The sequence below is a fragment of the Erinaceus europaeus genome, chromosome 2 (genome assembly GCF_950295315.1).
Source record: "Erinaceus europaeus chromosome 2, mEriEur2.1, whole genome shotgun sequence".
Classification (NCBI taxonomy): Eukaryota; Metazoa; Chordata; class Mammalia; order Eulipotyphla; family Erinaceidae; genus Erinaceus; species Erinaceus europaeus.
This window is the reverse complement of record NC_080163.1, coordinates 26,254,688-26,281,697: the sequence shown is the minus strand read 5'-3', so window position 1 is coordinate 26,281,697 and position 27,010 is coordinate 26,254,688. Positions and strand designations below refer to the sequence as shown.

Here is a 27,010-nt window from a genome sequence, read left to right as displayed (position 1 = left end):
TTCCCCTGCAAGTGGGGACAGGAGTTCCAACCTGGGCTCTTGTGCATTGTAAAATGTGTGCTCAATCAGGTGCGCCAACACCCAGCCCCCCCCCCGTTCCTTTTTTATTTCTTTCTTTCTTCCTTTCTTTCTTTTCTTTCTTTCTCCCTTTCTTTCTTTCTTTCTTTCCTTTCTTCCTCCCTCCCTTTTTTTTTCTTTCTTTCTTTCTTTCTTTTTCTCTCTCTTTCTTCCTATCATAGTGATGGGATAGGGGTGAGGGTGGGAAGAAACCACAGCATCAAAGCTTCCTTCACTACAATGGGGGCTGGGCTTGTACCTAGGTCACACACATTAGCAAAGTAGGGCACTAAGAGTTATTTCACTATCCCAAACTCAACTATTCTGACTGTGATTCTAAAGGACTCCATCCTGCAGGAGAGGGCCTTCAAGTTCAGCCTCCAAAGGACAGTTGTTTAGAAGATCAGCATTCGGGCAGTGGCAACAGCCTGAGTCAAGATGGGGAACTTTCCATAGCTCTTTAGGTGCAGGGGACACAGAGCAGTCAGGCCATTCAGGGACAGGGTTGCAAGGGAAAGGTCACCAAGTTGAAGATGCTACTTCGATTTCTTTTTCATCCTGACTTCCCTGGGCAGACAACCTCACCAATGTGTCCTGCAACCTCACATCTCCAGAGTCCTACCCCACTAAGGAAAGACAGAAACCAGCTGGGGGTATGGATTAACCTGTCAATGTCCATGTCCATCAGAGAAGCAATTACAGGAGTCAGAACTCCCACTTTCTGTACCCCATGAAGAATTTTGGTCCCTACTCCCACTGGGATAAAGGATAGGGAAGCTTCGGATGGAGGGGGTGAGACACAGAGCTCTGGTGGTGATAACTGTACCTCTGTTATCTATGGAATTGTACCCCTGCTATTTTACAATCTTATTAATCATTATGAAATCTCTTGTAAATAAATAAATTAATAAATAAATGGAAAAAATAGTCATTGAATCGAGCCTACAGTCTGAGGGGAAAGTAGTCAGACTGAAAGGAAAACCATCTCTCCTATGTATTCCCAGAATATCCTTTCCTTAAAGACTATCCAGAATGGGATTCAGGTCTCCTAGGGCTAAAGAGTGTTACTATTCTGAAAGGAGACCTTCACTTCTTCTCATTAAGAAACCCGTAGGTATCATTCCTGGGAGATTAAATATATCCATAGTTCTACAGAAGTAGCAGGAGATAATTCCATTACTTCTTTCAGGTTGAGGCTCAGTGTTAAGCCAGACACCTCAGAGGAGTCAGCAACCTTGTCAGATATCTGCCTGCTGGGCTTGATAATTTTTACTTCTATTTTATAGGAATCGTCCTGATACTGATAGAAAGAGGAAGCAACCCAAGAACACAATAGATGATCACAAGCCATCAACTCCTTCTTCATTGCTTAGACTGTAACATCTGGAGTCAACAATGACTTGTCCATCTAGTAGCCTGCCTCCAATTCAGCAGCAAATCCAATCTTCAAAATATGCCTGAAAGGTAGCCACTTGCTGCTGACTTTCCCACGGCCACCTTAAAGAGGATAACTTCATCTTCGCCTATACTGAGATGCCCTTCTAGCCATCTCTCACCTCTAGCCTATGCTCAATCTATAACCCCTACAGTCCATTCTCAATTGATGTAGCCAGCATGATCCTTTTTAATCAGCCCACCTCCTGCCTCTGCTCCAAGCCAGCTCCCCCATCTCATTCAGAGCAAACAGCCCAATTCCCACAGTAGTGTTTAAGGCCCTATGTGGTCCACCTGACTCTATTTTCCAGGTGTACCTCCTACCATCTTCCCTCTTTCAAGTTACTCCAGCTTCAGAGTCCTCCTTCTGGTCCTTTGATGCTCACATACTTTTAGCTGGAGTCAAGATACATTAAGCAATTTGCTTGATGAGTCCCATGTCCCCAGATCCCTGCTCCACTAGGGAGAGAGACAGGCTGAGAGTATAGATCAACTTGCCAATGCCCATGTTCAGCAGAGAAGCAATTACAGAAGCCAGACCTTCCACCTTCTGCACCCCACAATGATCCTGGGTCCATACTCCCAGAAGGATAAAGAATAGGGAAGTTATCAAGGGAGGGGATTGATTGGATATGGATCTCTGGGGGTGGGCAATTTGTGGAAATGTACCCCTCTTATCCTATAGTCTTGTCAATATTTCCATTTTATAAATAAAAAAATTAAACCAAGCTGACCTTGAATTTCCACCTGAGAGCCCCATGACCCTGAATACCCAGAAGGGCCACTGATCCAGGCTGCTCTCACAGATTTTATGAAGGTCAGAAAGCTCTTCCAGATCTTCACCAAATCTCATAGATGCTGAAGATCTAACATTAAATCCACTGTACCATATAATTACAGCCTCTGCATAGAATGTTACCTGAGAATGTTCCCAATATGGTTAAGCAAGTGAGCACAGAACTGAAACAGAGAGAGAGAGAGAGAGAGAGAGAGAGAGAGAGAGAGAGAGAGATATCTAGAATATATTCAATGAAACCACTGGAGATTAATTACTTTTTTTAATTTTTTAAATTTTTTATTTATAAAAAGGAAATATTGACAAAACCATAGGATAAGAGTGGTACAGCTTCACACAATTCCCACCACCAGACCTCCATATACCATCCCCTCCACTGATAGCTTTCCTATTCTTTAACCCTCTGAGAGTATGGAACCAAGATCATTGTGGGTTGCAGAAGGTTGAAGGTCTGGCTTCTGTAATTGCTTCCCCACTGAACATGGGAGTTGACAGGTCAATCCATACTCCCAGCTTCTCTCTCTCTTTCCCTAGTGGGGAAGGGTTCTGGGGAGGTGGAGCTCCAAGGCACATTGGTGGGGTCATCTGTCCAGGGAAGTCTGGTCGCAACCTGCTAGCATCTGGAACCTGGTGGCTGAAAAGAGAGTTAACATAAAAAGCCAAACAAATTGTTGACCAATCATGGACCTAAAGGTTGGAATAGTGCAGAAGAAGTGTGGGGGGTCCTCCATTTTGTAGATAGCTAGTAGGCATATTTTAGTTATATTTCAAAGGGCCTGTAGCTATACTAGTGTTTGTTTTTGTTTTATTTTTGCCTGAGCCTGAAATCTGATATGCAGGTGGATCCAAGTTATTGTCTGGGGAGATGATGTCATGGCTGAAAAAAGGACCAGAAAGATGGATCAGGGAATAGAGTAGCTCCCTAATATGGAAAAGGGGTATAAATATTGTTGACTGTAAACCCCATGGATTTGATGTGATCTGGGGCCCATAATTAGCTTAGGAGCCTGTGTGACCTCTGCATCCCTCTAGATCTGAGCTCACATTCTGTGGTCATGAGTAGGAATATTCCAAGCTGCCCCAGTATCGTCCCATCTTCCTCAGGTGTAGCATAGAGTATGTTGTCCATCCTCCCTTCGGTGGATGAAACATTCTCTACCATTATTGACCCAAGTTGAGGGCAAGGTGCTAGAGATTAATTACTTTTCAGTCTGCAAGTTCCACAAGTCTTCTCACTTAATTTTAATTTATTTACTTATTGCCACCAAGGTTATTGCTGGGGCTCAGTGACTATATGATAAATCCACTGCTCCCAGTAGCCATCTTTCTTTTTTATTTTGATAGGACAATATAAGTTGAAGGGGAAAGGAGAGACAGTAAGAGAGAGATATAGAGACAGCTATAGCTTTGCTCATGAAGCTTCTCTTCTGCATGGGGCTTGAACCTGTGTCCTTGCACATGATAACATGTGCACTCAACTGGGTGTGCCACTGCCCAGCTCCTCATTTCAGTTTCTAGTGTATGCTTTCCCAAGATGATTGTGCTGACTGCCCCACCTAAGTTAACCACTAGAACTGAATTGTCAGTTTTTATGAAAATGGCCAACCAATATGAAGCTGGAAATACAGACACTGGGAATAGATCAAGTCACCCTAGGAATGTTTTATTAATCAAATATATTTGCATTTCTTGGTCAGTTCTCAGTGTGTGCCTGGTTTCCATTTAAACACAATGTAATCCTGGATGATTTTATCACGAGTACAGCTGCATGCATGAGCTCATGGGTCCTTTGTAGTTTTTTAAGATGTGGCCTGAATGGAGTTAAAAGACATAAGCAAACTGCATGTCATTCTAATGTAGTATAATCACTCTTGTCACATTAAGTGATCCTCACAGCAAACACTTCTCACCACCCACAATGAGCTTCTCTTCATTCTCTTGACAAGAGTTTTTTTTTTTTAACTTCCTTAACCTCAAGATGCAGAACTAAAATTAAGCCATAACCCTAATCATTTTATTTGGTGGCAAGTTAGAGACAGACAGCTTTCCATTCCACTAGGAGACATATACTGCATGACTGAAGTTACAACAGTAAGGGGATTAATACAATGCCTTGAAAGCATCTAAACATCACACTTCTATTAGTATGCTACCAAACTGGTGGTATTCTTCTGGTTGTGATAAAATTAAACAACTTGGGGATATCAGAATTCCTAAATTTAGTAAACCTGAGTGGAAGTTTTTCTTTGTTACTAGGGCAAGTTTCTCTCATGGAACATGTAAAACTTTCCAGGAGAAGAATTTTATGTCTATTTTCTCATTCTCTCCAAGTTTGGAGAAACTTGAGGATGTTTATTAGACTGTTCAGTGCACTAGAGTTGGTGTTCTTATCATTAGACAACTGTTCCAACATAGATTGACTGGAACTGAGAGTCCATAGACATTTGGTCTAAAATGGCCGCCCTTCCGACATGTGGTAATCACCTGCTGTAGCAGGATATATATATTTCTTTTCAACCAAGAAAGAGTTCTTCTGTAGGAACAAACCTTCAACTTGTTGAAGTTACTATCAAGATTGTTTTCCATCAGGACTGATGAACCAAGCTTTGGGGTGTGAGAGGGGGAGGCAGTAACAAGGAAGTTTTCAGGCAGGAAACAGAAAATGCCAGCTGAAGCCCACCAGGTCTGACTACCAGGGAGGACATGTTCATCATTCTGACACAAAAATGTGCCTGAGAGGATTGAATCTGGATAAAAGCAGTGTACATTGTAGTTTCTAGGCTGTGGTAAAGACTTGTTTTGTAATAACTTGGTCTCGTGAAATTTTGTTAAGTTTTTTTAAAGCAAACTTCAGTCTCATTTAGATTGTGCGATGAACTTAAACTGGGCCCTCCTGCGTATAACTCTTAATTTGTGCCTTTGACAAAAAAAGCCTATAATGACTCTTTCAGGCTTTCTACCTCACAAGCTAACCACATAAGCTCATATTGTTAATGGACACAACTGTATAATTACTCCATTGATGCCTGGAAAGTAACTCACTTAACATTCAGCTAGAACAAAGAAAGAAAACTAGATTCCACTTAGTTCCCGCTCAGGATGTGTTCTCACATGTCAATAGCATTCAAGCCTCTTCTGGCCACTGGCCAACTTTATAACCTCCCTTCTTCCTGCCTGTTACCATTTGTACTAATGGTAATCACACACTTGAGAGGTTTTTTTAAACATGGAATTATAGTTGGAAGTTAAAAAAAAAACATAAACATGACTGCCTGCACTGAGATATTTGAAATTCAGCAGCACAGATTCACAGATGACTTAACCAGCAACCTTAAGAACATTGATACGCATACACATGTATAAGTGTATATGTACGTATACACATACACGCATGTGTATATGTGTTAAGGACATCTTATCATTGTTTCAAGTACAGCTTATCAAGTTATACTTCTGTTTGCTTCTTTTAAAAAAGTTCTTGTCCTCGGGAGTCGGGCTGTAGTGCAGCAGGCTAAGCGCAGGTGGCGCAAAGCACAAGGACCTGCATAAGGATCCCGGTTCGAACCCCGGTTCCCCACCTGCAGGGGAGTTGCTTCACAGGCGGTGAAGCAGGTCTGCAGGTGTCTATCTTTCTCTCCTCCTCTCTGTCTTCCCCTCCCTCTCTCCATTTCTCTCTGTCCTATCTGACAACGACAACAACAATAATAACTACAACAATAAAACAAGGGCAACAAAAGGGAATAAATAAATTAAATAAATATAAAAAAAAAGTTCTTGTCCTCGAAATGAAGCTTTGAGTAAGGAAATATTATCTCTTTTTAAAAAATCATTGCCATACGGTTGGGGGGTGGGTGGAAGAGAGAAGCTGCTATGAAAAGGAAAACGTGAAAAGAGTTGGGTCTATGTTAGTTATTGAGGATGACATCAGACAATCAAGTTAAACATTTAGAAGAATTACAGCAAGGTCATTACACAACGGAAGCCATGACCACTTACTTTTACTCATCCCCCATCACCACCTAAGAGAACAACCTCGAATTTATTTTTCCACTAAGATGCAATCAGCAGATGCTTTTCTAATTACAGTGGGGACATCTCAACATATTGGGAAAATAAACCAATAGCTTTATGTCTTGCCCTTATTTTATGTAAACAATATATATATTGTTTCTTCCTATTTTTCATACCAGTCTCACAAAACCTCTAACATCTATTAACAGAGGAAACTGGACAGATTATTCCAGTGATAGACACACTCATGGATTACAGGCTAAACATCTGTGACAGATGAAGAAATATTCTCTTCATTTTGGCATGCTCTAGTCACTTGTAACCTGACAGCTGATCACTGAGTTTGTAGACTTCAGTCTTAAGAAAGCCTGAAATGCATGGTTCCTCCTAGGACTCTATGTCATTACTTTGTCATGATTCAGGTAAGTGCTAGTGATGGGAAAACTTCAAACTCTTAGGTGGGTAAGAACCTAAACATCTAGTCACTTCCTAAAATATCTCCAAATCTCTTCACCTTGAAAGGATCCTGACAAATGAGTGACATTTCTGGAACTTGCGGTTATGGTTCAAAGGGGAGCTGTTCAGTGCTATGGGAAACAAAATTAGATTCACACCAAAGAAGGAAAATAGAGACTAAGCCTTTGGAACATGTCTCTGTCTATTCTATGTGTTATTCCTGCACCAATTTAATTTCTTCAGGTATATGTAACCTGAATAGGAGCTGGATGGTGGCTAGGCCCTCTCAGAAAGACCACAGACCCCACGCTATTCTAGAAGGGCCCTACTTTCTAAGACATGCCGCACTGCCGCCCATGTTAAACAAGTCAACAGACACATGCATTTGATTTTAAGACCTGGTTCAAAACAAATCCAGTAACAATGCTACTTCTACTCTGAATAGCAAATGAATATAAGCCTTTTACATGAACAGTGTTCATAACCGACTGCTAGAAATGAGTCTGGCAACCAACCAGAGACCAGGGTTCTCCGGGAGAGGAGCCAGGGAAGAGGAAGTGTCTCCACTTTGAGTGCATCAAGAGTTTCAACTGCCAGATTTGAAAACCAGCTTAAGCAATCAACTGTTATTTTTAACCTGGTAGAGAATATCTGCTCTGATAGCCTTCTCAGAAGCACCTGGGGACAAATTTCAGAGTCCCCAGAGTCACATGCTGGGGACAGGACTGCAGTGCCAAGACATGTCATTAACCAGGCCACTCTGGATCTGCAGAGCCCCCTTCCCTGAGCAACTCCAGCCCTGTCCCCACTTGCTGTCTTATCACTGCAAAAGGGTCATAAAACCTCTCAAACCCTGGCTCTCATCCTACTATCTCAATATATCTGCTAAGAACCAGCCTGGGTCAAACACAGACAACCAAGTTGTGTTTTTCCATTTCCTTTGAAATTCACTACCTCCTGGCTGGCCCCCAACAGAGTAGGCTTGGATTCTCAGTTGCATCTCTTTGCCACTTCACTAGACTTAAGGTAGCCATGCTATTATAGTCTACCCCTTACAAAGAGAACACAATTTTCTTATTATCCCATAAGTAACACTGGGTGTCTGGGTGTGGAGAACAACTTATAATAAGATCTTTATACAATAAGTGCTATTGGAGTAAGTGAATGAGAACATATATATATATATATATATATATATATATATATATATATATATATATATGGCAATTATTGGAGAAATAAGCCAAGCCAGTGAATATTTATAAACCTTTGTATGTCCAGACCAGAATGAAGTTTTTCCAAGGCCCAATCCAATAAATAATGAGTCCTTACAAGAACAGAGTGGCATCTTAATCTTTCTTTCCTGAAAAACAGTTTTCCCCCATAAGGCTATGCTAGCCTGGACATCCAATAAATATTTACGAATTGAATCACATTAGACAAATTACATAAGATGGAAGTTTTTTTTTTTTGTTTTGTTTTTGCCTCTGGGGTTATTGCTGGGACTCAGTGCCGGCACTGCAAATCCACTGCTCCTGGAGGCTATTTTCCCCATTTTTGTTGCCCTTGTTGTTGTTATTACTGTTATTGTTGTTATTGATGCCATTGTTATTGGATAGGCCAGAGAGAAATGGAGAGAGGAAGGGAAGACAGAGAGGGGGAGAGAAAGATAGACACTTGCAGACCTGCTTTACCACCTGCTTCACCGGAGGCTCAAATGGGGATCCTTACATCCTTACGCGGTCCTTGCGCTTTGCACTACCTGCATTTAACCCGCTGCACTACCACCTGACCGACCCCCACAAGATTAAAATTTACAGCTTTCATTATCCACAAGAATTCTACAAAAGCATCTCTCTTCTGGGGGTGCAGAAGTCACTTTAAAGAGCAAGGCAATCAAAACAGAAAATTAAAAAAAAAAAAACAGAATTCTGAACATTTCTTGGGGGAAGTACTCAGTTTTTGCAACTTTAGGGTTGCTGAGATTATTTTTCTAGCCCCACCACTCATCACCCTTCACTTTGGCTCTTGTCTGCCCTTTGGCCAGACAGACAACACTTGTACCAGGGATGCTAAGTCCTACTCTGGAAAAAAATAAAAATAAATCTGTCCCCAAAGACAGAAAAAGGCAAAGAAAGATTGCTTTGAGAGCCAAGTACCACCTTAGCTCCATCATCTCTACTTTCCATCTGAGGTGTTCTCTCCTGCCCAGTCATGGCCATGTTTATTCCCTTACCATTTATTAGGAGTACATTTCCCTCCCTCCCTCCTTCCTTCCTTCCTTCCTTCCTTCCTTCCTTCCTTCCTTCCTTCCTTTCTCTCTTTCTTGTCAGAGCACTACTCTGCTCTAGTTTAGGGTGATATGGGGGACTAAATATGAGGCTGTTTTTTAAAAATATTTTATTTGTTTTATTTTAGAGAGAGAGAAAGAAAGATACAGATAGATATAGATACCACTTCTCAGCTCTGGCTTATGGTGGTACTGGGGATTGAACCTGGGGCCTCAGAGCCTCAGGCATGCAAGCCTTTTTGCATAACCATTATGCTGTCTCCCCAGCCATAAATTAGAGACTGTTAAGCCTCAGGCATGAAAGAGTCTCTTTGCATAATCACTATGCTATCTTGCCACCCATTTTTTAAAAAATTGCCACCAGGGTTATCACTGGAACCCAGTGCCTGCATAATTAATCTACCCCTCCCAGTGGACTCCCCCTCTTTTATTTTGATAAAACAGAGAGAAATGGGGGGGCGGGAACAGAGGAAGGGAAGGATGGAGAGAGAGAGAGAGAGAGAGATCTATAGTCTTGCTTCACTGCTTGTGAAGCTTCCCCCCTACAGGTAGGAACAGGGGCTTGAACCTGGGTCCTTGCACATGGCAATGTATGTGCTCAACTGGGTGCACCACCATTCAGCCCCAGGAGTAATTTTCCCACTATCCATTTGCAGAGTCTCAAAGACAAAACAAAGTTAGAGTAACTGCTGGAAAGATTTAATGATCTACCTCTACCATCAAACAAACTGCCCTACCTGGCCCCAGGACACACATCCACTAAAATTTGCACTTAAGAACAAATGCTCTCAGGACCTGAGCTGGGGACCCAGTCAGCCCGCAGGTAGAGGCCCGTCTTAGGAACAGTGGGCTAGGCTGCTGTACTAGAGGTTGGCAGTGGCTCAGCAGTGTATTTTTTTTTCTTTTTGCCTCTAGGTTTATTGCTGGGGGGCCGGTGCCTGCATTACGAATACACTGCTCCTGGAGACCATTTTTTCCCATTTCATTGCCCTTGTTGTTGTTGTTACTGTTGCCATTGATGTTGTTGTTGGATAGGACAGAGAGAAATCAAGAGAGGAGGGTAAGACAGAGAGGGGGAGAGAAAGACACTTGCAGACCTGTTTCACCACTTGTGAAGAGAGCCCCCTGCAGGTAGGGAGCCAGGGGGCTTGAACCGGGCCCCTTACGCCCCGTCCTTGTACTTTGCGCCATGTGCACTTAACTCACTACACTACTGCTCAACTCCCAAAACTGTGGATTTTCTGCTGGTTAAATGGAATGTGTTTTCTGACCAAATCGGCGAGAAATGCATGCCAAAATTTTTTTTTTTAAATCCTTCTTGGGGGCCAGGCGGTGGTGCACCAGGTTAAACACACATAGTACAAATTGCAAAGACTCCGGTTCAAGCCCCCTGGCTCCCCACTTACAGTGGGCTCGCTTCAGAAAAAGTGAAGCAGGACTGCAGGTATCTTTCTCTCCCCTTCTCTATCTTCCTCTCCTTTCTCCGTTTCTCTCTGTCCTATCCAACAACAACAGCAACAACAACAAAAATGGGGAAAATAGCCTCCAGGAGCAGTGGTTTTGTAGTGCAGGCACCGAGCCCCAGTGATAACCCTGGAGACAATATATATGTGTATCTATGTGTGTGTGTGTGTATATATATATATATTTTCTAAATATATATATATATCCTCCTTAATAACAGAGGAGAAAATGGATTTAAGTAAGTGGAGCTGAATGCTAGAAGAATTTTAAAATTTGATTTATTTTCACTTTTTTTTTTATTGCCACCAGCGTTATTGCTGGGGCTCAGGGACCGCACTAAGAATCCACTGTTCCTGGCGGCGAATTTTTCCTTTTTCTTTTTTACTAGATAGGACAGAGAAAAACTGAGAGGGGGTGGGGAGATACAATGAGGGAGAGAAAGACAGACACCTGCAGAACTGTTTTACCTCTTATGAACAGACCTCCTGCAGGTGAGGAGGGGGTGGGGGCTCAAGCCTAAGTCTTTGTGCTAAACCAGGTGCGTCACCAGCCAGCCTCCCTAGAAGAATCTTAAGCTGCAGAGGAAGCTTGGAATCAGTAGGCAGAGCCATTAGAGTGGTAAGATCACTGCAAGAGAGAGTCTTCACAGGAGCTATCAGGAGATAGCAAGAGAGGAAGCCATTAGAGTGGTAAGACAATTGCAAGAGAGTCTTCACAGAAGATATCAGGAGATAGCAAGAGAGGGCTGCTTTGCCCCACTGCTGCACACTCAGAACATTTGTTCTATGGGGAAATGAGGCAAATGACAGCACCAATGTTTTTCATCGAAAACAGTGACATTAAAACCATTTAATTATCAAATGTATTAAAAACATATAGGTGTATCCCTTAAAATCACTTTCTTTTTTTTAAAGTAAATTAAAAAAATTTTTTTTATACTTATTTTATTTATTTATTTATTTCCTTTTGTTGCCCTTGTTGTTTTATTGTTGTAGTTATTATTGTTGTTGTTGTTGTATAGGACAGAGAGAAATGGAGAGAGGGAGGGGAAGGCAGAGAGGAAGAGAGAAAGACAGACACCTGCAGACCTGCTTCACCGCCTGTGAAGCGACTCCCCTGCAGGTGGGGAGCCGGAGTTCGAACCGGGATCCTTATGCCAGTCCTTGTGCTTTGCGCCACCTGCACTTAGCCCACTGCACTACAGCCTGACTCCCAAAATCACTTTCAAAAAAGTACCACCAAATGTTTCAAACTTAATAAATGGAACTCACATGTGTAGCCCATCTGTCATATATATATATATAATGACTCTGTACTCTTTCTATGTTTCCCAACCACAAACAGTATTAGCAAGTATCTCTATCACTCAGGGCAGACAAAGAAGTATTAAACAGCGCATGGTCCCATCTTCCGTGGAGAGAACATTCAATCAGAGACAGTTACACAGTACGGAGAGCTCACACTTCTATAACAAGGAGTCAACAAATAGCTGAGGGGGAAGAGGCATTCTAGATGAAGGGTTTGTGATTAGGGCAATAGAAGCTAGAATTAGCCAATTTTCTCTTTGGACCCCATAATATTAGAGATTATTCTGAGGTATCTATACATACAGAACTTAAGAGGCCCAGTTAGGTCTAGTTGAAATATGACAGTTGGGTGCTAAAGAATGGAAAAGTAAAATTGAAAAACAGAAAAGATTTTTTCCAAAAACTAAATAGACCATGATAAGGGAAACTGAGCCACACACAATCCTTGTCTTCCTGTAGTAGTATGTGTCTCGTTGTTGTGCTGAGGGAAAGAGGGTGCAAAAAAAGGGGGGGGGGAGCTCCTTAAAAGGCTGTGTGACGAAGGCATCCATGGCGATGACTACTGTTAAGATACTCTCCACAGAAGTGTGTGGCTTTATCTACACTGGTCATCCAAGTAGACCAGTAGACCCAGTCTCTGAGATGCTGCTGGTAGCTAATGGACAAGAGCAAGGGCCGCCATTTCTTCCTGGTGGTGGACCAGTTCATGGAATGTGAATCAACAGACTGACTGCCATCACTGACTTACTAAAAGACTGACAGACGTTAAGCTCAGTTTCCTGGCACTAGATCAAAGAATAATGGACTTGTATACACTACGCTTTTTCCATCAGATCCAGATTGAAAGAAGAATATTACCAAGGGCCAGAGAAGATGAAGAAGCTATCCCTTCTGATAAAATCAGCCACCTCCAGCCACCTGCATTCTACCCACACCCCTCTCCATGGTGTCTCTTCCCAATGTTTCCAAGTATGGGCTGTTTTCACTAATTTATGCAGAAACACACTCCCTCCCTATACACAGGTGAAAAAGGACTTCCCTAGCCTCAATGGATGAAAAAGAAAGATAAGATTGCCTAGACGGACCAAGACAACGAGGCACAGTTTTTGCTCATACATTTACCATATTCACAGACACAACAACAACAACAGAATTACTTGAGGTCTAAACACCTTATATTGGGCCTCATACTGAAGAACTTTATTCTCATTTTTTAAGCTAAAACATTTATTGAAAACAAAATTTTCTCAACTTGCTGCTTCGGAACAATATACCATATCATGAAGCTTCCATATATTGGAAATGTTTTGGAAATCCTGACAGGACAAAGTTAAGTCCCCCATGTTTCTATGTGGTTTTGTTTGTTTTTTACCCCCTCCTTGGATTTGACATTGGAACCATGCTCTTCTTCTTCCAGGCTCTTCTGCATCGAGACCAGACTGCTAAGTGGAAGGAGCCATGAGGAAAGTGCATGAGAAGCAAGCATGGAGGATACAGAAAAGGACGGTCCGGTGGGGCCAAGATGGCATCAATAGAGAAGGCTCTTGCTTCTGCTTCCCAGGTCACCATGGGGGCAGTGAGTCTGGCCAGGCTGAACCGAAACAGCAGGAAGAAGCGCTGTACAGTGGGTCCCCTTGAATCATGCTACTTAAAAAAAGGTGCAACGAGAAACAAATCCCTGTGCATTCTTAGTCACAACGGTGGGCAGAGGAACCTGTGCTGTTTCCCCCCTTTGGTATTAAATAACAGTTTAAAAAAGCTTTTTAGAAACAAAGCAAATACATAGTGGGACTGGAAGTGTCGGCCATCCCAGGTTAGTTGTCCACTGAAATAAGTCTCATCCCTAGTCATAAATAAATAATCTCTTGCCTGGTCTGACTTCCACGCCAGGATCAATATCTCTTAACATCTTACTTATTTTATTACTGCTTTTGGTTTTCTGGGACTGATTGAAAGTTGCTCAGAGGAAATCTTTGGTTTTGCTTAAGTGTCCATGACATTTAATCATGACTTTCCTTGCAGTTTAATTCCAACCAGTCAATCAGTTAATCCACTTCGATTGATTCTGGGCTCTCGGTTATTGGCTTGCACTCATTGGGCATCCGCTGGTGTCGGCTCAGCTGGGTGGCCTGCGTGAAGCTCCGCTCACACCTCTCGCACCTGGTGGAGGCAAGAGAGAAAATTGAGACCAGGGAGCGGGGCCTGCAGGGTGATGGGAATCCTCTTATCCTGCCTAATCAGAACAGACACTCCAAAGTGCCTTCAGATTTTACCGGCTCAAGAGGTTTAATTGGTGGCTCCTTCCAAGGCCTGGCTGCCTGGGACAGGACCAGGCCAGGCTGCAGCAGAACAGAGGGATCTGTCAATAGGCAGGGGGGAAGGTGATTTCTCCAGAGAGCCCTGTCCTGCTGAGGCTCTGATCACTGTCAGTTCAAATAGATAAAGAACAAAAAGAGATTTTTTAGGAGTGAGCCATCAAAGCAGCAGCTTGTCTGCAGTTTTCTGCTCTGTAACCCCAAAGAGAAATTGATGACAAATAGAATTTCGCCTGCTGCTAATTTAAAATCATAGGCTCGGCCCCTCTCTGTTCAGTAGCCAGAGAACGATGGGCTCCAGGTATGGAAAGAAGAGGCAGCGCCCGTGTGCTGTGACCGTACGGGTGGGTGTGTGTGACTACTTTGGTGCAATAGCTACTGTGCCACTGGGGTGAAAGTCGGGTCTGTGGTGGGCTAGGAGCTCAGAAAACCCTGAAATCAGTGTTTGTATGGCAGGAGACATTCACATCTTTGGAGGAATGCTTACGTAGACCACCATTAAGGGCTGCTGGTGGTGATAAAGGGAAATAAAGGGGGAGTTCAAAGACAACTACTGAATTGTTTTGCTTATTTATGAATTATAGGGAATTGGAACACATGAACTTGCAAAAACAAAAAAAAATGTAGCCAACCCATTTCTAAGACTTTGTCCAAACTATGGCGGTTACCCTTGATGAAAGGCACAGAACGTTGGTGTTGGCTATGGTGTAGAACTATCCCCTGGTAACCCCTGTAATCTCAATTTGTAAACTATTATTAAATCACTATTTTAAAAGGGGCCAGGGGTGGGGGGCTAGCATACTTGGTGGAGCACACTTGTTACAAAGTACAAGGACCCAGGTTCCCACCTTCAGAGGGAAAGCTTTGCGAGTGGTGAAGCAGGCTGCAGGTCTCTCTCTCTCTCTCTCTCTCTCTACCTCTACCTCTCTCTCCCTATCTCCCCCCTTCCCACTTGATTTCTGGCTGTCTCTAGCCAATAAATAAATAAAGATAATTTTTTTAAAACCACTATTTTAAAAAGGGAAAACCATATATGTTTGTTTATGTAGACACTTTGCACCACCAGAAGGTCTCTACTTGGAGCCAGGCAGGGGTGCACCCACTTGAGTACTCATGTTATCATACACAAGGGCCCAGGATCAAGTCCCCAGCCCCCCCTATATGGGAGAAGCTTTATTAGCACTGTAGCAGTGCTGCAGATATCTCTCTTTCTCTCTCCTTATTTTCACCTCCCCCTCTAAATTTCTCTTTGCCCTATTAAGATAAAAGGTGGGGAGGGGCTGGGAGCTGGGAGTGGTAGATTCATCATGCAGGCACCAAGCCCCAGTGATAACCAAGGTGGCAACTAAATATAATACACAAATTTACAAAAAGAGTATTCCTTATTTAACTGAAACAAAGCAAAAGACTATGGTGGAGTCCCAATTACAACCTTATGCTAGAGTCAAACAGTGCTCTAGTTCTTTCTTCCAACTCTCTCTTTCTCTCAACAGAGAGATGTGAAGAAATTCAATTAGCACTGCTCTCCAGAGATCCTAGTAGTTCATCTCCTACAAAAACACACACGGAACTCACTGACTGGCTTGAATCTACTCGAATATATGAGCAGACACTCTGGTGGCCTCTGGTTTTTCTGTGGTAGTTGCCTATGATTACACACACACACACACACACACACACACACACACACACACACACACAACCTGTGGCAGCAAGTTGGGCACACATGATGGCTTCCCTGTCACCACCCTGCTTCTTAGGGTACAATGGAGACCTCAGTCATCTCCACCAACTATAGTAGTAAAGCTCCTCAGAAGAGCTGCAAAACTACTGTCCCTCCTGTGAAGATTCCATCTTGACTCTAGGATCCCTGCATGGCTGGGTCTTGGCAAAAGCTACCATGAGAATGCTCCTCCCTCCCCCTTCATGGGCTGGGCACCCCAATCTCTGGTGGGCTTCCTCCTCCTTTTAAGTAAAGTACACAGAGTTGCTTGCTATGGGTGGTGGGGGTAGGGGGAAAGATGCAAATAGCTATAAAAACAGAACACACCCAACAACTTTGGGGGTTCTGGTGTCTTTCTGAATGCTGGGGGGCCGGAGCCTGACTGTCCCCAGGGCTCCTGCACTGAGTGAGTGTGGCAAGGTGATGGAGCTGTGTTCCTCTGTCTCCTTTCGGGTACAATTTTTAGTAGCCTGTTCCACTGCTAAAAACTGCACTGTGATCTTGACAAATGTAGCATGTCAGCTTTAATGTATCAGACCTATCAGCTCACTGAAAATAACTCAGAAGTATTGATCAGCTAATGATTTTTGGTGTATTCATTAACGTCCACGGGCAGCTCATCCCCTCTCCAGAGCTCCTGAAGTGCTGATGACAGGCTAGTGAACTGCTGATTGTTTATTCGAAAACTGATTAGTTACTGGATTCATGTGTCAAAATATACTACCTTTCACTGCTTGAAAAACTTTCAGATTATTATAGCCCTTAAGGAAAAAAAAAAACCCGTGAAGCTCTGAAATCAATGTTAAAGATAGCAGAAGAGTTTGAGCAATGATGAGGACTGACAACTTTTGCACTTCTGATCTTGTGTGTTGCAATAAAAAGAATTCACATGTAGGAAGTAGTTCTGTTGTTTCCCATAAGGCTGGGACTGGGGAGATAGTATAATGGTTTTGCAAAAGGCTTTCATGCCTGCTTCTGAGGTCTCAGGTTCAACCAAGCCCAGTGTCACCATAATATGCCAGAGCTAAGCACTGCTCTGGTTTCTCTCTATCATTATAATAAATGATTTTTTTTTTGCTTCCAAGGTTATTGCTAGGGCTTGGTGCCTGCACTATGAATCCATTGCTCCTGGAGGAGGCCGTTTTTTTTTTTTCTTTTTGTTGCCTTTGTTGTTTTTTTATTGTTGTTGTTGTTGTTATTGTTGCTATTGCTGTCATTGTTGTTGGATAGGGCAGAGAGAGAAGTTTAGAGAGGAAGGGAAGACAGAGGGGGGAGAGAAAGATACCTGCAGACCTGCTTCACTGCCTGTGAAGCGACCCCCCTGCAGGTGTTCAGCTGGGGGCTCGAACCAGGATCCTTACGCCAGTCCTTGTGCTTTATAATAATTTTTTTTCCTTTATTGGGGGAATTAATGTTTTACATTTGACAGTGAATACAATAGTTTGTCCATGCATAATATTTCTCAGTTTTCCACATAACTATACCATCTCCACTAGGTCCCCTGTCATCCTTTTCCAGTACCTGCCACTCTCCCTTCCATCCACCCCAGAGTCCTTTATTTGGTACAGTACACCAACTCCAGTTCAGGTTTAATAAATGATTTTTTAAGTGTAGGCCTGGAGATAGTATTTAAAGGTCCAGATTGGATGGAGAATTAATGTGTTTCTCAAGTGTGAACTTAAATATCAGAAATATTCACATTCATGGAGCAGTCAAACTCAGGACATTTGTTAAGTCTGATGTAGAAGGCACCTCAAACTATCACTAAAGATGAAGAAAACAAAACAAAAAACCATCCGTAGTATCATCTGCTCACAAGTGTGAGTAAAAACACAAAGATATGTATGCATAAATCTACATCCTTATTTAGATCATTTTCCTAGAAATTTCTCCTTGAGGAAAATGGGCTACTAGATAGAACAGCTACAAGAACACAACTGGGGGGGGGGTGTTAGATGGTGGCTTATCCAGTAGAGCATGTGCCCCTGTCCCCCACCTGCAGAGGAAGCTTCATTAGCTGTAGAGTAGTGCTGTAGGTATCTATCTCTCCCACCCTCCACTAGCCTATCCTGAGTCAGCAAGAAAAATGGGAGGAAAAAATAGCCCACTGGGAGTGGTGGAGTCATTGTGCAGCCACCGTGTTCTAACATTTACCTTGATAGAAAAAATGGAAAATAAAACAAACAAGGGGAAAAAAAAGTTTGTGTAACGAAGGAAGTAAATAGAATAAGATATAAACATATTTTCAAAGAGAGGAGCTTCTAATTTTTTTTTTTAATTTTAGAAAAATTACCTTCACAGGTTATTTCGATAGCTTAGGGAGATTCAAGAGGACAGAGTCAATGCAAAAACCACAGTGTCAGACATCAGGTGGGTTAAGATTTAATGAGCCGGGAGTTGGGCAGTAGCACAGTGGGTTAAGCACACGTGGTGCAAAGCACAAGGAGTGGTGTAAGGATTCCGGTTCGAGTCCCCAGCTCCCCACCTGCAGGGGAGTGACTTCACAAGCGGTGAAGCAGGTCTGCAGGTGTCTATCTTTCTCTCCCCATCTCTGTCTTCCCCTCCTCTCTCCATTTCTCTCTGTCCTATCTAACATCAATAACAACAACAATAATAACTACAACAACAATAAAAAACAACAAGGGCAACAAAAGGGCAAATAAATAAATAAATAAAAGATTTAATCAGGCACAAATCTTGACCCCAGCAGATTGACTAGACATAGGTAGCTCTAAGCCAGGATATTGTGCAACACCTTAAGAGGCAGGTATTAAACTGGGAACAAAGGAATGGACCTGTCTTACTCTTGGTGCTGACATCACAGCCTTGAAAGGAACATGCAAGAACAGAGAAGTGTGTGACCTATAAGGATATATACAGCTCTATGTTCGAAGCATCACTGTTTGTAGTAGCCAAAATATGGAAGCAACCTAAATGCCCAAAATCAGATGACTAGATAGAGAAATGATGGTATACATATTCATTGGAACATTACTCTGAAGTTTAAAAAAAAAAAGAGCTTGCAATTCCGTTCCACTGGTGTATGTATCTATTTTTTGTTCTAGTACCAGACAGTTTTAATTATGATGACCTTCTAATATAGTTTGAGATCTGGGACTGTGATGCCTCCATTTCTGTTTCTTTTTCTCAAGATTGTTTTGGCAATTCTAGGTGTTACCTGGCTCCAGATCAATGACTGTAATTTTTGTTCTATTCTCTTAAAGAAAATTGGTGGGACGTTGATGGGTATTGCATTAAATTCTTCTTATCCTATGGTTTTGTCAGTGTTTCTTTTTTATATGTGAAAAATTTAAAAAGACTAGTCATTTTGATGATATTCTTTACTTTTTAATTTTTTAATATTTATTTTCCCTTTTGTTGTTCTTGTTGCTTTTTATTGTTGTTGTAGTTACTATTGTTGTTGTTATCGATGTCATCATTGTTGGATAGGACAGAGAGAAATTGAGAGAGATGGGGAAGACACAGAGGGGGAGAGAGAGATAGGCACCTGCAGACCTGCTTCACCACCTTTGAAGCGACTCCCCTGCAGGCGGGGAGCTGGGGGCTCGAACCGAGATCCTTACGCTGGTCCTTGCATTTTGCACCACGTGCACTTAACCTGCTGCGCTACCGCCCGACTCCCTGATGATATTAATTCTTCCAACCCATTAGCATGGGATCTCTTTCCATTTCTCTGTATCATTTTCTATTTTCTTGAATAGAGACTCATAGTTTTCAGTATACAAGTCTTTCACTTCTTTGGTCAGGTTTACTCCTAGATATTTTATTGATTTTTCTGTGACAGTAAATGGGAGTGATTTCTGGATATTTTCTTCTTCTGACTTAATGTTTGCATAAAGGAATGCCATCTTGGGTCCATACTACCAGGGGGATAAAGAATAGTAACGCTTCCAGTGGAGGGGGTGGGACATGGAATTCTGGTTGTGGGAATTATATGAAATTGTACCCTCTTATCCTACAATCCTGTGAATCATTTTAAAATCAATAAAAAAAAAAAGAAAAAGAAGAAAAAAAACAAAAAATAAGAGTGTATACTCTGTAACTAAAAGGTTGGAACTAAAGGTGATTATGTTAAGTGAAATAAGCAGAGAAATGAAGGCTAACTACCAGATGGTTTTGCTCATATGTAGAATTTAGACAACTGAAGCACATGAACTTGCAAAAATATAATTGGCAACCAAGCTGGGACTTTGTAAGAAATATCCCTGGATTTTCACATAGATATGATGAGCCAAAAGCTCTAATAGATCCTTCTCTCCACCATCACTGGTCACTTCCATCAGGAACATCATCATAAGGGCCTCTCTAGGACCTTGCCTTCAGTGTAGAACACCAATGGTGGGGACTGCCCCACTGTGAAGGGAGGGTTAACCAACATACTATGCCACTTGAGGAAGACTGGTCCTGAATTAAGTATGCCCTAGAATGTTTTCAGCTGTGACTATGGATAGTGAGCTCAGACTGACAAAGACTAAGAGGTTACACAGGTTCCTATGCTAAATATGAATATATATGGGCCCTAGGTCAGATTGATGGGGTTTACAGTTAATAGTATTTATATACTTTCCTCATATTTGGGAGCTACTCTCTGCCCTCATGTAGTTTTCTAGGCCTATTCTCAACTCTGACGCCATCTTCCCAGACAACAGTTTTAGTCCATCTGAATTCTAGCGATCAGGCTCAGGCAAAAATTACTAAAGTTATAGGCTCTTGAAGCATATCTAGAATAGACTTCCTAGTTTCTTCCCATATGAAGACCCCTAGTTTCATCTGTTTTATTCTTACTTTTGGGTTCCTTTTCGTTAAACAATTTATCCTGTTTTATATCATACCACCTTCCAGCCACCAAGTTGCAGTTGCTACCGTGATTCCATCCTGACCTCCCCAGGCAGACAACCTTACCAATGTGTCCTACAACCTCACCTCTCCGGAGCCCTACCCCATTAGGAAAAGAAAGAAATAGGCTGGAGGTATGGATTGACCTGTCAACATCTATGTCCAGCATAGAAGCAATTATAGAAGCTAGACCTTCTACCTTCTGCACCCCCATAAAGAATGTTGGTCCACACTCCTGGAGGGATTAAGAATAGGGAAGCGGGAGTCAGGCGGTAGCACAGTGGGTTAAGTGCAGGTGGTGCGAAGTGCAAGGACCTGCGTAAGTATCCCGGTTTGAGCCCCGGGTCCTCACCTGTAAGGGGGTCACTTAACAGGCAGTGAAGCAGGTCTGCAGGTGTCTATCTTTCTCTTCCCCTCTCTGTCTTCCCCTCCTCTCTCCATTTCTCTCTGTCTTATCCAACAACAATGACATCAATAACAACAATAACTACAACAATAAAACAAGGGCAATAAAAGGGAATAAGTAAATAAATAAATATAAAAACAATAAGGGCAACAAAAGGGAAAAATAAATATATAAAAACTTAAAAAAAAAAAGAATAGGGAAGCTTCCAACGAAGGGGATGGGACATGGAATTCTGGTGGTGGGAACTGTATGGAAACGTACCCATTATTTTATTAATCATTATTAAATTACTAATAATTTTTTTAAACTGTGGTTATGGGGTGGGGGGGGCAGAACTTTGGTGAAGGGTGTGTTACTTACTCTGACCATGTATGGTTGTGAAAATTATACCCCCCAAATAATTTTGTAACCCTTTAAATTACTAATCAAAAGGAGAAAATATAAATCAAAGATCAGAAGAACAGTGATGTGCAAAGCTGATCAAATATCAATATTTCAGCAAAGAGTAAGTCCCCAACTAGAAAGTGTAGGCATCTAAACTAGACTTGATTTCCTTTTAGACTTGAAACCATTCTTTATTTAATGTGAGGGCTCATGGGATAATAGGCACAGGGAGCTGAATAATTATCACCTGAGATTGAGAGGTGCAAAATGATGTCAAGTTCTATTAAGCTTTAATGAAATGTCAAATTCAGTGAGCTTTTCTTTTGATGCCTCTGGGGCTCGTTATAAGACAGCTGTTGACACTGTACATACGATGCACTCATTGCACATTTACTAATGCATTTTTTTTGAAAGATTTATTTTATTTCATGAAAGAAAGACAGGGCCATAACAGTGATGTTCAGATATAGATGGTGTGAGGGATCAAACTTGGGGTTTCAGGCAAGCAAGTCTGTGCTCTACCCACTGAATCATTTTCTCTGGCCATTGATGCTCTTTGGAATCTCCGGTGATTTCTTTTGAAGACAAAGGCAGAGAGGCAGAGAGAGGAAGAAAGAGTGAGGGAGAGTGAAACAGGGATGGGGGAGACAGCGAAAGAGCGAGAGACCACAGCACTGAAGTTTCCTTCCATATAGTAAGGCTGGATTCAAACCTGGGTAGAACACATGGCAAAGCAGCATGCTAGCCAAGTGAGCTGTATCTCTTGGCCCTTATTTGATTTTTTTTTAAACTGCAGATTCAAATAATCTTTTTTTAAAGCGAATACTATTTTTTTAAATTATTGCTTTATTTATTTATTGGATAGAGGCAGTCAGAAATCAAGAGGGAAGCGGAAGGTAGAGGGGAAGAGAGACAAGAGACACCTAAAGCACTGCTTCACCACTTACAAAGCTTTGCCCCTGCAGGTGGGAACTGGGGGCTTGAACCTGGTTCCTTGTGCATTATAAATAACATATATTCAACCAGGTGCACCACTTCCTGGCCCCTGAGTCAGACAGTCTTTACTTAAGGCAAAAGTGTAGTGATGAGTATATTTCCTGCGTCTAACAAAGGTGATGAGAAGCTCTTTTTTTTCCTTTTAAATTATCTTTATTTATTGGCTAAAGACAGTCAGAAATCGAGAGGAGAGGGGGACATAGAGAGGGAGAGAGACAGACACCTACAGTCCTGCTTCACCACTCATAAAGCTTTCCCCCCTGCAAGTGGGGACCAGGGGCTCAAACCCGGGTCCTTATGCACTGCAATGTGCGTGCTCAACTAGGTGTGCCACCACCCAGCCTTGAGAAGCTCTTCTAAGGCAAGTCCCGGTCTTCCCAAGGGCCCCAAACCAGGTACCAGCAGCCCACATGGATCCTCAGAAGCAGAGCAGAATTCCTGAAATCTTGAAAGGGTGTTTAGTTATACCGGAGGAGAAAAATGTTCTCACTGTGAACAGTAGCCTTTAGGCTCCTGACTAACTTTCTTTATTCCTCCTTCCTCTCTCTCTGCTTCCCTCCTTTCCATAAAGTCCCTGGCAAATGTGGGGTTTTATTGTGAAATGCTACCTTGCTTTTGTTTCCTGTTCTCTGTGACATCCAGTTAGTCCCACAGTACAAGTAAAAGTCAGTACCTTAGACCTTCCACATCCACAGCCCATGTTAGCTAATGATGGGCCCATGACCCACTTAGAACTTGGGAAATGGAGTCTTTCAAAAGATGCCAGTCAAGACTATGAGGCAGAGCCTGGGTCAGGCTCTTCCTTTCCTCCTTCCCTACCCCTTCTCTTCCTTCCATCTTTTTCTTCCTCCCCACCCTCCACCAGGGTTAACACTGGTGATTCCTGTATGATGAATCCACCACTCCCAGAAGATATATATATACAGACAGAAGGAGATTGAGAAAGAGAATCATCTACACCACTACTTCAGGGCTTGTGAAGCTTCCATCCTGCAGGTGGGGATTGAGGGCTTGACCCTGGGCCTTTGAGCATGATAGATAAAGTGTGCATTCTACCATGTAGGCTACCACTCAGCCCCAAGACTTAATGCCAAATCTTCTCCAACCTCCTTTGGATGACAATAATCTTTTTTTTTCTTTGAGGGGGGATGCCAACAATCTTGATCTGTCTTTAAAAACTCCCTCTCAACAAGACTTTTGTTCATTAGAAAGGGCTTCTCCCTGCCCTAGGAGGCTCAGTCTCCACTGGCCCCTAATAATTCTGTACAGGCCTCCTGGACCCTGGGTGGGTGGAAAAATTAGGAATCGAGCCATTTGGGGTATCAATTTGGAAGCTCTCCAAGGTAGAGTTTAGGACTGTACATCTTTACAAGATTCTTTTCCTTTTTTTTGCAACGTTGTTTAAGATGATAACCATTAGCTGAAGCAGTAAAATGAACTGTGGTGGTGCAACTCATTTTATTGACTACATTGCAACAATAGATTTTTTGAATGCTTTATAAGCCTGTAAAAAGATATCTTCATAATATTTATAAATGTTGATGGGCTATGGTTGGAAGAGCCCCAAAATTCCCCAAGGAGAGTTCAGTCCTAAAAGACTTGGTTGTATACACTAAAGCATTTAGCTTTCCATGTTTTAGAAGATACTTAAGTCCTGTACTTTAAAAATGAAGTACAAATTTGGTTTGTACCTGAAATATGTCTGATATGTTTTTTAAAAAAGAACATTCGTAGCATATGCCTATCTTAATAAGAGCAGGAAAAGGAGGGACTAAAGACATACATACAGAATAAAACACAACCAACTTTGGGGGAAATTCCTCCCTGCCCTGATGGAACGAGGCTGTGGTCACACAAAATACTTCTAGGAAGGGAAAAGGTACAACTACAAAAGCCCTTCAAATATTCGTCGGATGAATTTAAATTAAGTTAGCTTGGCAAGTCTATTGGAAACATGACAAAAACAGGATGTTAAAGAAAAAAAAATTGAGTAGAGCCAACAAGGTTACACAGAAGTAACACCTTAACATTAATAGAAATCTATTTCCCATTTTGACCCTGAAACCTCTTCAATTAATTACTAAAATCTATTTACACAGCAATGAGATAAAAATCAATCTGAGCCCTGGCACCGTGTTGTGGGGCTGCCCTCTTTCATCCAAGGAACCAGGAGAAGGTTCGCTCGCTGGGTCCACCTGCAGCTCTGCTTTTTTTTTTTTTTTTTTTTTTTTTTTTATTTAAGAAAGGATAAATTAACAAAACCATAGGGTAGGAGGGGTACAACTCCACACAATTCCCACCACCCAATCTCCATATCCCCTCCCCTCCCCTGATAGCTTTCCCATTCTCTATCCCTCTGGGAGCATGGACCCAGGGTCATTGTGGGTTGTAGAAGGTGGAAGGTCTGGCTTCTGTAATTGCTTCTGAATGCTCTCAAAGGCCCTAGGAATGTGACATTGTCACCGGCTCCATCCAGAACAGTGGTGACACCAGAATCAGTGGATCCACTGAGGGTCAGGCCTAAGGGTGGGTGATGACCAACTCCACTGTGCAGGACACCGACGCCTGTGACAGGGACCTCTAGGACTGTGCTGACACACCAGGCTCTTGGGATGACCAGGAAAGACAGGCCCCTTTGGGTGAAGACAGCCCTGGAGGACAGAGCATGACCAGTGCAGAGCAAGCTCAATGGCAGACACCGTCCTGTCCCCTTAGAGAAATGCCTTTATGCAGCTGTACCGACATATACTGGGAAAGTATGCAGCTGTACCGACGTATACTGGGAAAGTAAAGCCACGTATTAATCAATATTGTATATTGAGCCACACTGGGAAGCAGTAGAGAATAAGGACTGATTTTCAGGGGGGTGAGTGGAGATGGCAGTCTTTGATAAGCACCTTCTTCTCCTGGCAGGCATCCAGACGGGAAGGCCCCAAATCATCAGGTCTCTGCCACCCCGGGCTGAGCCAGGCCCCCATGGTGGCAGCAGTGGGGCTGCAGGGAAACTCATGGGTAAGGAGGCTCTGGGATAGCTTTCAGATGAAGACTGAGCCAGAAGATCTGTGCCTCTGTGACTGAATCATTGCCCCAGATGTTTGATCTTCTCTTATAGATGGTAATGGGCGGCACACCTGTGCCCTTTGGATTTTACTTCCTCTTCTCCTTCTCGTCCTCCCTTCTTCTTCTTCTCCTCCTCCTCCTCCCCCTCCCCCTCCTCCTTCTTCTTCTTTCTTCTTCCTTATTCCTTCTTTTTTTTTTTTTAAATTGCCATCAGGGTTATTGCTGGAGCTCTGTGCTGGCCCTACCAATCCATCGCTCTGGGGTCATTTTTTTTCCCTTTTGACAGGACAGAGAGAAACAGAGTGGTGGGGGAGATAGAAAGGTAGAGATAAAGACAGACACCTGTGTGAAGCAACCTCCCTACAGGCAAGCAGCTTGAATCTGGGTCCTAGCCCATGGTGATATGTGTGCTTAACCGGGTGCACCACTGCCTGGCGCCTGGATTTTCCTTCTTCATTCGGGGAAGCCAGAATGACAGATTAGAAAAGAGATGTGAGAGGACAAGATGGGATAGAGTTTATCACTATAATAGCGACTCCCTATTATTCGAGGGGGTCACACTCTAAAACTCTCCTCATGCTCCAGGGACTGGCTAAAAGGTTCTCTTCCCTTTGCATATCTGGAAAATGTGTGCTCATTTTACAAAGCACATCTAAACATCGTGTCATCAGACAGCATTGATTATTCCACCCTGTGATTCCCTGGTATATCACATGCAACTGTTTTTCACTTTCATAGTCTGTGCCCTTTGTGAGAATATATATTGACCAGATTTCCTCATAAGTGGTGAGTCCTACAAAGGCCAGAGGACGGTAACTCATTTACCTTTGTATTTCTTGTTCCTTGACAGGCAACTGGTACAGAAGCAGATGCTCAATCAATATTTGTTGGATGAACGCACATGAAGGAATGAATGGACTAGTGATTTGGATGTCTACTTTCCATGACTAGCTTTATCTATTGAGTTGCTAGGAAAGTCATGATGCTTTTGTTTTTGGTATGAAAAGTGTAGGAAAAAAATACATTATGACTTTTCCAACAACCCAAATAGAAAAATACTCACTTGGCTGGGAAGATAGCATAATGGTTCTATGAAAACTTTCATGTCTGAGGCTATGAGGTTCCAGGTTCAAAACCCAGCACTACCATCAACCAGAGCTAAGCAGTGCTCTTCTCTCTCTTTCTCTCTCTCTCTCTCTCTCTCTATGTGTCTTTCTTTCTGTACCTCTTTCATTAAAAATGAATGAATGAAATTAAAATGGAAGGAAGCAAAAGAAAGGAAGGGAGGAAGGGAGGAAGGGAGGGAGGAAGCAGCATCCTCTCTTGCTACAGCTTCTCCCCCAAGCCAAAGTTCTTGGAATGTAGTTTAACCTCTTTCCACAGTTTTGGAATTTTCAAGAATCCAAGCCCTCTGTTGGGCTTTATATAATCTTTTTCACCAACAAAGTAATTCA

General features: G+C 42.5%; 1 protein-coding gene across 2 annotated transcripts in view; it reads right to left on the bottom strand.

The window, feature by feature from the left end:
• PRDM6 (PR/SET domain 6) overlaps window positions 1-27,010 on the bottom strand; it is a 240,405-nt gene that overhangs the window by 89,186 nt on the left and 124,209 nt on the right. Inside the window, exon 8 of one of the 2 annotated variants that reach the window (XM_060177491.1) lies at window positions 13,827-13,975. The exons of the other annotated variant lie outside the window; for it this stretch is intronic. Coding sequence (XP_060033474.1) covers window positions 13,861-13,975 — 115 coding nt within the window. The 3' untranslated portion in view covers window positions 13,827-13,860. Of the gene's footprint in view, window positions 1-13,826; window positions 13,976-27,010 lie in introns of those variants that run through there. 2 annotated transcript variants of the gene reach the window in all.